The 12,356-nt window shown below is 42.4% G+C and overlaps 1 protein-coding gene and 2 pseudogenes across 1 annotated transcript; 1 reads left to right on the top strand and 2 right to left on the bottom strand.

The window, feature by feature from the left end:
- Positions 1–6,895: 6,895 nt before the first annotated feature.
- On the top strand, positions 6,896–7,702 carry LOC147611968 (uncharacterized; annotated as a pseudogene).
- Positions 7,703–8,657: 955 nt separating this feature from the next.
- LOC147611967 (uncharacterized) lies at positions 8,658–10,088 on the bottom strand. The gene is made up of 3 exons (XM_086784153.1): positions 9,775–10,088; positions 8,968–9,289; positions 8,658–8,905 (listed from the first exon to the last, which is right to left on the bottom strand). Exons 1-3 carry the CDS (start codon positions 10,086–10,088, stop codon positions 8,723–8,725), a joined length of 819 nt encoding a protein of 272 aa, XP_086640279.1. The 3' UTR covers positions 8,658–8,722.
- A 598-nt stretch (positions 10,089–10,686) lies between these two features.
- LOC147611966 (uncharacterized) lies at positions 10,687–12,025 on the bottom strand (annotated as a pseudogene).
- Between the last annotated feature and the right edge of the window lie 331 nt (positions 12,026–12,356).

Raw genomic sequence — 12,356 nt, 5'->3', positions numbered from 1 at the left:
TAGCAAAGGAATTCCACCCCAACATACTCATCCCTTTTTTGTAAAAACCCATAAAATGTATAAATTCATTTTTAAAATTATCTCCTCCTAGCTACCTCATCTTATCCTCCCACCTCACCCTTTGTATCTTCTCATCCACATGTGAACAAAAAATTCAACACAAACATACTCATGCCTAGTAAACCCCCATTATCTACTTGCATAAATGCCCCCCATATCCTTTGTAAAGGGCCCTCTCATTCTCAAACCCCACTCCTATGCTTTTGGGGTTAACTTGGGGGCTCACTTGGATGCTTATGCATCACCCTCCCTCTCACCCTTTTACCTCACCTTCACCCACTCACAGCTGGGGCCTCACTTGGATGCTTATGCATCACCCTCCCTCTCAACTTGGGGGCTCACTTGGATGCTTATGCATCACCCTCCCTCTCACCCTTTTACCTCACCTTCACCCACTCACAACTGGGGCCTCACTTGGATGCTTTTGCCTCACCCTCTTCACTATCATGCTTTTTGGGGTTCTCTTTGGGGCATTTAGCTCAAGCTCAAGCTCATAGTAGATACTTTATGGTCTTGCTTCTTCTCCTCCTTTAGGCCTCTCCTCTCTACTTAGCCTCTTCCTTCACTAACTTTCTTAGCATTTCTCCCATGTGATGCCCCTCTCTCTTGCTTTGAATCCAGAGTCTTATGCACTCTTTATTGGCCTCTTAGCAAGACCTATCTTCTTCTTCCATCTCCTCATGCAGAGATTGGTGTCAGGGTTTTTGTGTAATTAATATGGTAGACAAAGGTTGCTTTAATGCCTGTACATGGTTACTGAATGTATGTGCATGATTAGGCCCTTGGTCAGAGATGTTGATTTAAACATGATTAAGACATAGGAGAGAGAGATTGGTGTCAGGGTTTTTGTGTAATTAATATGGTAGACAAAGGTTGCTTTAATGCCTGTACATGGTTACTGAATGTATGTGCATGATTAGGCCCTTGGTCAGCCCCAAAGGGGTACCATATGCCATTTTGAATGGTCTCATACTAGTTGTGACTTTATATGATGTTTTGAAAGCCCACAAAAAAGCACTATCCAATTTCTAGTCTCAGTCTATTGTATTGGATTCGACAATTTTCCTTATTATATTCACTAGCGTTTTGTTTGTGGATTCTACCTAACCATTGCATTGGGGATGATACACCATGGATATTTTATGTATGATCTTGTACTTCCTGATTTCCTCAATGACATCATTGATAAAGTTCTTCCCTTGGTCACTGACTAATTCATTAGGGCACGTAAACCTTATTATGATATTTTTACACAATAATTAGGCTACCTCCTTGCCTGTGTTGCCCCAAAATGCCATGGCTTTAGGCCATTTTGTGAAGTAGTCCATGACCACTATTTTGTATCAGCATTGAGTATTCCTTGAACTTGGCTTCATTGGCCCCATAAAGTCTAGCACCCATTTCATGAATGGCCCCATAGGTAGTATTGGGTGTATGTGCATCCTATCCTTCTCATTGCAATGCCATATCCTTTGTCATATATCACACTATTTTGTGAAATAATGCACATCCTTATTCATGGTAGGCCACCACAATCCTACCTCAAATATTTTCTTTGGCATGATCTCTCTTCTTTGAAGACCCCCTGCCAGTCCTTGGTGCGATTCTATTAGTATTTCCCTTTTCTCATGCTATGGAATACATCTCCAAACCACCTGATCTATGCCTCTCTTAAAGAGTACTCTTAGGACTGTGAAATCCCTCCCTGCTTCTTAATGATGCTAGTTGCCCTTCTCTTGTCTTTTGTCGATTTTGGTGGAAATTGATAGTCCAATAATTAGAAAGTTTCCTCATGTTTCATCCCAATCATCCCCCCTAGTATTCGGTTATTGTGAAAGGGTTGACATCTATAAGCTCATCCAACACCACTCCCATTTCTAGTTTAGAACTTTCTAACTGGGGGATAAGAAGTCAGCAATGAAATTTTGTTATGTGGAGTGCATTGTATGACAAAATTGAATTCCTATAATATCATCATCCATATTGCTATCTTTCCAATCATAAAGGCCTTATTGACTATATATACTAGAGCTTGGTGGTCCACATGAAGTACAAGTGTACTATCCAGCAAGTAGTGCCTAGAATTATTCACTACATAAATCATGCCAACAAGAACTTCCTTTGCAATGGTGGTGTAATTTTTCTCTGTTTTGTTTAAAGATTTACTTACATAATAGACAAGTTTCATGTACCCGCCGATGTCTTTTTCTTTCATCAATTAAGGGCTATGCACACACATAACCCCTCACTTTGTGATATGCTTACACAACAACAATGCTGCACCTTCATTTTATTTGCATGCTCAAAACTTCTTCTTGCTTCAATTGTGTGTGACCCTAAAAATACGCCTCATCATAAATTCCCTCCCCCAAAGCTGTATGCCATGCTACTATTCCTACACCAAAAATTTCTCACAAGAATGGTTGTGTGCCACCATGCTTATCATTTTCACCACCACCACCATTATTCCTTCTTATGCATGAGAGAGAGTGGTGTGTGTGTACTAGCATTGCTAAAGTGGTGTCCTCATTATCGTGGAATTTTTGTTATCATATTTGTATGTCAGTGTGTGTGTGCACATTCATCTATGTCTATATGTCTATGGGCATATGTGCATGCCGGTGCATGTATGAATGTGTATATGTCTATGTGTGCATATATGCATGTGTATAAGAGAATGTGTGAAAAAATGAGTTATTTTTCCATTAGTTTCTCCCGAAATTTTTGAGCTCCCCTGGCAACCTTCAAGTTTACAAGACTGAGCGTGGTGTTTTCAATCATAAATTGGTGCTACCTGATGCAAAAATTTTGAGCACATTTGGTTTGTAACAATTTTGGCCTTACCTTTAATGATGGGCTTGCATGTTAAGCCTAAAGTTTAATTTATTGTGGTCTCCATCAAGCTCAAAGAGGTGCAACAAAGGGGTTGAATTTGCATCTTATGCAAGGGCATAATTGGTCTATGTGATTATGGATTTTCCTAAAAATTATATGAAGGAAGGCCATGTGTATAGCTTCAAGTTTTCATGAGTAATTAGTAGAAAGGATAATGAAGTGGTTATGGTGGTGAATCTCTTCACTCTTGCCTGGCAAGCAAAAGCCAAGCTATGGTATGATGGCATTAACAAGCACATCCAATGTGGCTAGAGCACTCTCAAAGAAGCCTCCTCCTCAGACTTTAGCCATAAAGAGTCTATGGAAGATGTGTTGAGGAATTTGCAGCGGCTTTCGACAAGAATTGGAGACTACATATCGAGCCTATAAAAATACATTTCTTGCAATCCTAGCACAATTAGGCGTACACTATTGTGATCATCCTTGACATGCTTGTACATTCCTCAATGGTCTTTCTTGCACCTTGCAACACAAAGTGCATTCTAAATGCTCTAGCTCACTTGGTGCTTCATTGCACATTGCATGGGTGAAGAATATATAATTGATGTATTTGCTAGGCATGGTGGATGAATATGCTTCTAGAGGGAAAGCCAGTTCATGCACATGACTAAAGTTTGAAGTGATTCTCTGACTTTGTTAGCCCAAAGTTCTAATGAAGTGTTGTCACCATTGCACATGGAAGAGAAGGAATACATTAAAGAGGTCATTTTTTAAGTAGCAAATTTAGCATCTTCACAAGGCAACCATGATGAGGAACATGCAAAAAGAAATGTGAAGTGTGAAAAGAAGTCCGTGATTCAGCTTGTAGCAATTTTTCAACTTGTTTGTGATCAACACAAAGCCTCAACAAAGGAAGAACAAAGTGCAAAAGTAATTTTATTCTCTAATGTTTTATTAAAGATGCAATTGAACTAGAAACCAAAGGGGAGGGCTTGTCACCCAAGGTTTGTGATAATCTAACACATGACAATGTTGTCCTGATTAGTTCAGTAAATGGAAGTGTTGATGCATGCACATTTTTAGACTCTTTGTTTGGGGAAGATGATTGTGAAGTTATGAAGAATGAGAAGCAACAAATGGCATTGAGCTTGAATGATTGGGTAAGTTTTAGTTCAGTATGTATTTGGTGTTGGTGATGTTTTGGAGATGGACAATGCCTCCTATACATCATTGCGGGATTAAAAGTCCTAAAGATGTGTGATTCCTCTAGCCTTGATTTAGTTATTGGCACTTGTTAGTCACAAGATGAACTTTCAACTTGGTTTTGTTTGGAAGAAATGAATTTCAATGAATCTCTTATTCCACTTTTGCAAGAATGCGGTGATTAAGAGCAATTAATAGGTATTGTGCCAAGCACATTTATCTTAAAGGAAGAAGATGATGATTGGAACTTTGATGAGCCCACATGTGTCATGAATGATGATATGCAGATGATTGTAAGGACCGCATCTTTGTAAAAAGGTAAGATTAGTGATTAGGTTTTTGAAGATTAAGCAATGATGGATGTGCATTTGGACAAATATTTTATACAAGAAAAAAATCGATATGTTGTTTTAAATACTAAGGATATAGATGAAAGGGGCTAGTGTGCTATGAAAATCTCCAAAGCACCCCCACCAAGTTTTCTAGCTAGTTTGGAATGCATTTTCACACCACCTATATGCATGGAGCTTTTGTGGAGCAATAGGAGATTGGCTTGGCCCTTCAATATCATCTTGCTCTTTATTGGGCACACTGTGGTAGATTCTTCATTGCTCTTAGCAATAGTTTTTTCTTTGCCCTTAGATCCTTCACCCCCTTGACTATTCTAGTATTTGTGTCTCTTTAAAGCCTTAAATATAGTAGTATACTTATAATAAAAGAAGAGTAGCTTGTTTCCTGTATCACTTTTTCATAACCTATTTGGGCTCATTTCTAAGCTAGGCTTTTGTGAAATGCAATTCTATTCTCTCATGATCTCAACATGTTAGCAGTATGATTTTCCACCCATTCTTCCTTAGGCTCTTACGTCCCATAATAATTTCCCTCACTTTGTTTGGATTATTGTATAAGCCTTTTTTGCATATATATATTTTAACATCTCCAAAGTGAGCTTTGCTTTCCACATGTGACCTATATGTGAATCGGGCCTAGGCAACATATCATTGGTCTTAAGACGACCAATTTTGCGTGATGGACAACTACATTGGAGTCCATGCTTCACTTTGGGATGATGAACCATATTGATTCATTTCTCACATTTTTGCTTCTTGTTGTTGACACACTTTCTTAAGGTGTTATGGGACACATGCATGAAGGTTTGGGACCAAGGTAAGCACACATACAAGCTATCATCAATGATCTAGAGGTATATTTATGCTCCTAGCTCATGGGAGGGCTAATAATGTCAATTTTTTGCAAGCATATTCTTTTGCATCAATAGCCACCCCCACCCCTCTCCGAGCTCGTAGATAATTTCTACATGATGTTTTTGAAAATGTATAGCGGTAGTTTTTCTTGCTAAATTAGGAGATGCCAAGGATGGGAGAGACTAGAGCGAGTGAGAGAGTTGGAGGTAACTGAATGATGGAGCAAGGCAATTCTTGAAGTTGATATATATGCCAAATGTGGTAAGTTCGTGAAGGCACCAAGAATGCAACAGAAGCTCCCTTCTTGGATTATCTATGCTAGACATAATGGAATCAAAGGTTATATAATCTTATGGATGATTAATGGTATCAAGGAATTGATGTGCAACATAAGGAAATTCGTGATACAAACATTGATGCTAGGGCAAGGTTTGAGTGGAAATGTATACTAAATAGGATTACAATTGAAAAGCTCTCTTGTTGATGAATACTAGCAGCAAGAGCATATTTTGATGTTGAGTTGTGGTGGGCACTAAGGATAGTAGTAGGATGGTAGTGGTTGGCAAATGGCAACATACTCATGATGAGAAGGAAAGCCAAGGATTTCTATGAAACAAACAAGGCAATGCTCTTATGGACATGTACACTAATTGTGGTGGGCACTAAGGATAGTAGTAGGATGGTAGTGGTTGGCAAATGGCAACATACTCATGATGAGAAGGAAAGCCAAGGATTTCTATGAAACAAACAAGGCAATGCTCTTATGGACATGTACACTAATTGTGGTGGGCACTAAGGATAGTAGTAGGATGGTAGTGGTTGGCAAATGGCAACATACTCATGATGAGAAGGAAAGCCAAGGATTTCTATGAAACAAACAAGGCAATGCTCTTATGGACATGTACACTAATTGTGGTGCTCCTTTCATACATATGTATTCAAGGATCTTACCTTCTTGTTGGGAGGTTTTCTTGAGGACACTACTAGACACAAGATAGGCACAAGAAGGTCAAGCTAACTTAGTTGCTTGGTATAATGTAGCATGAGGGAATTCATCTACATGCCATCACCACTTGAGCTTGCATGTTGTAAGCTAGTGCCTTCATTATAGCTATGGAAAAGAAGGAATAGATCCATGGCAAGATGGTGGACCTAAGGTTATGGGAGAATAATATAGTGTTGGGCAATGCTTAGATCAACATGTATACTTAATGTGGTGCTCTCTTCAATGACCATTGCCATAAGGAGTCACTTTTGGCAAAGGAAGCACGTCGATCTGCACATCGCAGATTGGCTCAGAGGTGGAGAACATCACAGGGTCCAGTGCGACATGCGGTGTGGCGAGCTTCAAGGATTAGGATAGGAAAAGTCTTGGCAAGAGCTGCTTAGATATGTTTGTATTCTCTTGCAATTTTGATAGTATAAATTTTGAGTGGATAACAAGTTGTTTGCCTTTGATCCTGTCTATTTTTATCATTAAGGCGTGTTAAGGGTAACGTTTGAGTCTTCATTTAGGTCCATTTTTTGTGGCCATTTACCAGCGTGTGAACGGCCCCTCTATATAAATAGGTCAAACCCCTCTCATAAACACACAGCACCTCTCCCAAACTGACACTCCTCTCACTCGCACAGCCATGGCACGCACCAAGCAAACGGCCAAAAAGAATTGTCCAAAGAGCACCACAGGCAAGGGCACCAAGCGACCAGCGTAGGGTGAGTCATCGCAGCCTCCCCAAAAATGCATGAAGGAACATGCGAATCGGCGGCCAACAGGAGTCGGATTCCGATCGCACGGAGACAGACTCCGAAGACACTGCTCCACCATGGGGAGGACAGCAGATACCTGGGAGTGTCAGGACTTCCACAGTAGGGAAGACACTCCCTAGGGGAATGGGGGCATGCCCGTCGGACACAAGACCTCGAGAGGAGGAGTCTACTGATGAGGACTTCGTCCTAGAGGATCCTGCCCCAGCCCCCAAGCACCGCCACAAGTCAAAGTTCTACAAGAAACCCGCCCGACGACAGCAAGATGGACCAGCGGCACTGCAGAGGCGACCTCGCAGAGTGCGCAGATTTAGCCGAGCCTTTGCTGAGATCCGGCACTATCAGAAGAGTGTGGAGCTTCTAATCCGAAGGGCTCCTTTTGCAAGGACATGTAGGGAGATTTTGCAAAGTTACAATACAGAGTTACGTATGCAGTCCATCGGCCTCGAAGCACTCCAGGAAGCTGCAGAGGCATACCTAGTAAGCTTGTTAGAGGATACAAACTTGTGTGCAATCCATGCCAAGCGCATCACTATTATGAGGACAGATTTGGCACTAGCCTGCCGTAGGATACGAGGGGACTTGAGGATGTAATCTGTATAGCAACACTTTTATGTAATGGATTTGTAATGACTTCAATCTTGGAAATGAAATGATGGTTTACTCTATTGCAATGTGTCGCTTCTTATATCATTTAAGTTCTTTGTTTTTAATTTGAGTTCAGTTATTTTTTGTAAGTCTTCTGTGCATTGTCAGGGGGTTTGAGTTCCCATGCCATTGAACGCGGAGGGGGAGACGGGGAGGGGGGGTGTGGAAGAGTATTTTGCAACACATGTACAAAACCTTCACAGTAGGCTTCAAATGGCATTTGAAAGGCACCCATATCATCTGACTTGGCCCTGGAAGTGCAAAAAGTGCACTTGTTTAGCCAAAAATCGCTGTCTTGTGGACAGGGGCTTTTTGCACGTCCAGGGCCAAGTCAGATGATATAGGAGTCTTTCAAATGTCATTTGAAGCCCAACAAAGTGCTCACTGACATTCTTTTGCAACCAATGCATTTCCAACTTGCTGTACCTAAGGTAGACTTAAAGACAATCCGAATGGCTTTGATTGACACCTAGAGGCACCAGATATGTTTGCATTGGCCCAAACACTGATAAAAACCCCTGTCCACAAGGCAACGATTTTGGGCAAAACAAGTGCACTTGTTTTGCCCAAAATCGTTGTCTTGTGGGGACAGGGGTTTTTTGCACTTTGTGGGACAAATCAGGCACAACACATGCATTTAGAACACCATTTGAAAGCTATCTACACATCCTGTGACAGTTACTTGCCTATGAACTGACCCCTCCATCTGGCAAGTTGGGAGCCCCGTTGTCAAACAAAGAAGACTCACTTTAAATTTGCTAGAAAATTAAATTTCACTGAAATCCATGTATTTACTCCGAATTGCAAGTCAAGATGGGAAAGTACACGTGAAACTGATATTGTATTGATATGTGAAATTACAAAGGGGACTGATTACAGGTTTTCTGTTAGGAGGCGCTGCACAACTTCATTGCGTCTGGCTTCACAGCATTGGGTAACCTGTGCCAAAAGTGGCCATTGCAATGGATTTTTTTACAAGAAAGATAACATATACAGTCTGAGGTATACTAGATAAGCATAGGAGCTTGCTGACAAGCAAAATGTCCATCGGGGGCGAGAAGTCCTTGTGGATAATGCAGATGTCGCCCATGGGTAGTTTGCGCGGTGTAGTTTGCAAGCGCTGCTTGCGGGCCAAAAACTTTGCGCTCTCCCCCCTTGCGACTTGCCCACACGTCCATATCCAAAACATCCTGCAAAAGATTGTGTTAGGTAAATACATTGGGATGGCCAATTACACAAGGAAGACAATTACCGCATGCAGCCTATCGTCGTCGTCCATAGTTGGTGTGAGGTAGAGGTTGAGGGACGATCTCCTCTCATCAACAATGGGGGCATCAGAGTCAGGTGACTCAACAGGTAGAGGTTGTTGATTTGCCACAACCTTGTCTTGGGTTGCTAAGAACTCCTCCTCCGTGATGTTTGCCTGCTCTGCAACTATAATCTCCGAAGCGAACTCTGTTTGGGCACATAAGAGGCTTAGACTCTCGTCTAGCCGTAATCCAAACGCCTTCTCCAAATCATTCAAAAAAACAAACTCCTCGTTCTCCACAATAATGCTAGAGAGGCGGCCAGGCCTTAAAATTGAAGCCCATCTGGGCGTCCTTGGCCATCTCAGGCTTCAAAGGAAGCTTCTAAGAAATAGCTCAAGCGTCATTTTGAAGCCCAAGAATTTCTATAAAGCGTCAAACGAAGCCTAAACCATGAGTCCTAGGCATCCCAAGTGTATATATATATATATATATATATATATATATATAAAAGTGGTGGTGGTAGTGAGATTTTTCAATTTCTTCTTAAGTTTTTTTGTGAATTTCCATGTATCATGAACTTGTTGTTTTTATCTCGTTGTTTTAATATTTTTGCAAATTTGAGTGAAGCCTTGGAATACTTTGGGAAGCTTCATAGGAAGCCTAGAATAAGTACACAAGGAGTCACAGTCCTTGTGGTGTGGGGAGTCAATTTTAAGGCCTGGAGGCGGCTGGTCTCCACCTCGGGGATCGTGTTGGGGTCCTCTGAAGGGTCTTCAGGTGCAGCAGAAGGGACATCCTGCTGATGATACCCAACAACTGCCCCCTCCAACCCGCTGGGATACTCTAGCAGCAGTTGACCTCCCTCATTGGAGGTGTCCACTGCAGTGGCCTTGGGATCCTTTGCTTCGTGCAGCACACCTCCTAGTGCTAGATGTGGAAGCTCCACATCCTCTCCAGCAGTCTCCTCATTCACAAGAAAGAAAATTGTTGCAAGCCTGGACAAGAAATGTTTGCCAAGCTTGCGCTTCTTGAAGGCCGCCGCTTTCTCGGGCGGGCACTTCTCGTAGGTGGCGTGCCTCCAACGCAATTTCCTCGAAGCGTGCAAGCCTCTTGGAGAATGCATGGTCACCTTGATGTATGTAGCGCAGCAGATCACAAGGCACCCACTCCGTGTCACTTCCATGGAATTTGACAGTGTATTTGAGGATGTGGGTGTCCATGTACTCTATGAATTCCCGCAAGGTGTCACTGTGAAGATCCACTGTTTTTTGCAGATCCACCGTGCGCGGGTGAAGAAGCTGTAGAGGTCATCAAGACCTCTATACTCCGTGTCCTCTAGGAACAACAGAAAGCGCGCAAGCGGCGTGTGTGCCTCTGCTGATGCTGGTGTGGGATGGGATGAGCTGCTAGCATGGGCTGCCATGGTGGAGCTCTGTTGTCTCTCTCTCTCTCTCTCTCTCTCTCTCTCTCTCTCTCTCTCGTGGGACTGTGAGGAGTGAAACTAAACCCTAGCCTTTATATAGCCCCCCCGCCCCCCGCCCCCCCCCCCCCAAAGGAAAAAAAAAGGTTCAGACACCAAGACACATTAAAAAAGTAAGCTTAAACTATTTCAAATTGACAAAATTGCTGACACCATTATATGATGTAGCCATTTACATGCTAGCACAAAAGTCAATTAACATAAGATTGGCATAAAAGCCTGCTAATGAAGTTTGTTTTAGTCACGCCAAAAGAAGCCCTCCAGTAAGCATCCACTCCTCTTGCACCTTCATGGTTGCTTCCATTCGCCTCCCAATCTACAACGAAAGAACAAGCAGTCAGAAGACTGCTCAAACAAATTCACTCGACAAAAGGGGCAAATTGAACTCACCTTGCGTCGATTGAAACGAAAGTAGGCATCTTGGATCCCTTCGTGACCCATGATCATCAAATGCTCTCGTATGTTAGAAAGGGTCCAGTGATCTCACTAACTTGCACAGTTTCAGAGACATCATTTGGCATTGCAATACGAATGTCAAATGTCACAAGATTACCTTCAAGGCTTTGAAGAGGTATCCATTTCCCAGTCTTACACATCCACCGCTCGTAGTGGAAGCGTATATACAAAGTTGTGCGGACTTTTAAGTACCGTATCCCAATACCCGAAGCCCCTACCTTGCATCGATATCTATCTCCCTAGTGCATACCCTCTATATATCCCCAATTCTCTCCTAACAAGGGTTGTAATGCTTCATAAGACACATTCTTGCATATAAACATAGTGGGTGTGACATTGAAAGGCAGGGCCTTAAATAAATGCACAAAAACATGCACGGGACAACACCAACTTAGACCTACAGACCTAGAAGCCTTCCCAAACTTCAACGAGGAAAGAATGTCAGAAACCATCTTCTCCTTTATGGATAAGATGGACCAAACATCAGGCTGCGCGGCGGCCACTCCACGCTAAGAAGCGATGGCATGTCAATTCCAGAGATCTTACCATAACCATGCTCAAAGGTGGGCACTACATATGTGTGTGAGTAGAAGAAGATTCTACTTTGTAGTAGCGTCGATGGTTGCACACCGGGAAGCATCATGGCACCAATGTCAACATGAAGAGCTTGAAAGGTTCCAGAGAGACTTCTTAATGGTTGCTCCTCAACCATGTTTGATGGAAATATATCTACACAGATATCAAATGTCTCAAAATAAACCTACTAGCATACTCAATGCATATGTCTATTGCAACAACAAGAGAAGCAACTTATAGTTAGGTGGAAAAGCTCTTGGATTAGTGTGCCTCAAACGCATATTAGGCATTGAATACACATGTTGAACAATAGCCACCGTCACATTGATCCTATGGTCTTTGAACCCAAGTAGCCTCCCTTTCCAGTGTTGATCCAAGTTGCCACGATCTCGAACACGATGAGGCCCGGTGGCTGCAGATTGCATGAAGACCCAAGCGCCTTTGCTGAACACCTGAGGCACCCACTCTCCATTAGAATCTCTGGTGTTTTACAAGACAACCCTTTCTACCTCATCTTTTGGCTTCCTATGAGTAGTAGAGTTTGACATTGCTACAGAGAGGAAGAGGCTACAGTAAGAGGGTTTGATGGTGGCTTTGGATGAGCTAGAGATGGAGGCGGAAGAAGTAAATGTTTTTGGAGAGAGGGAGATACAGAGGATTAAACCTTGGAGTGCAATATTGCAGCCATGGCAAGGATGCAAGAGACGGTTGATAGAGTTTTTGTAGGTGCTCCAGCCATGGGAAGCTTGGAGATGATGAGCTAAGAAGGTGTAGCTGAAAGGGTAGAAGAGATGGTTGGAGAAGTTTAGCCCAATGCTGCAGCCATAGCCATGGATAGCTTGTAGATGATGGGCTATGAAGTGGTAGAAGAAAGGGTAG

This window comes from Cibotium barometz, chromosome 46 (genome assembly GCF_041138505.1).
Source record: "Cibotium barometz isolate CiBa-2024 chromosome 46, ASM4113850v1, whole genome shotgun sequence".
NCBI lineage: Eukaryota > Viridiplantae > Streptophyta > Polypodiopsida > Cyatheales > Cibotiaceae > Cibotium > Cibotium barometz.
The sequence above is the reverse complement of the archived record's forward strand: the minus strand, read 5'-3'. Positions and strand labels throughout refer to the sequence as shown.

Coding starts and splice junctions, on each gene's coding strand:
- LOC147611967 (XM_086784153.1), bottom strand. CDS start 10,088: ATGCATTCTCCAAGAGGCTTGCACGCTTCGAGGAAATTGCGTTGGAGG. Junction 9,290..9,774: donor TTGGAGGGGGCAGTTGTTGG/GTATCATCAGCA, acceptor TTCAATTTTAAG/GCCTGGCCGCCTCTCTAGCA. Junction 8,906..8,967: donor ACGACGATAGGCTGCATGCG/GTAATTGTCTTC, acceptor AATCTTTTGCAG/GATGTTTTGGATATGGACGT.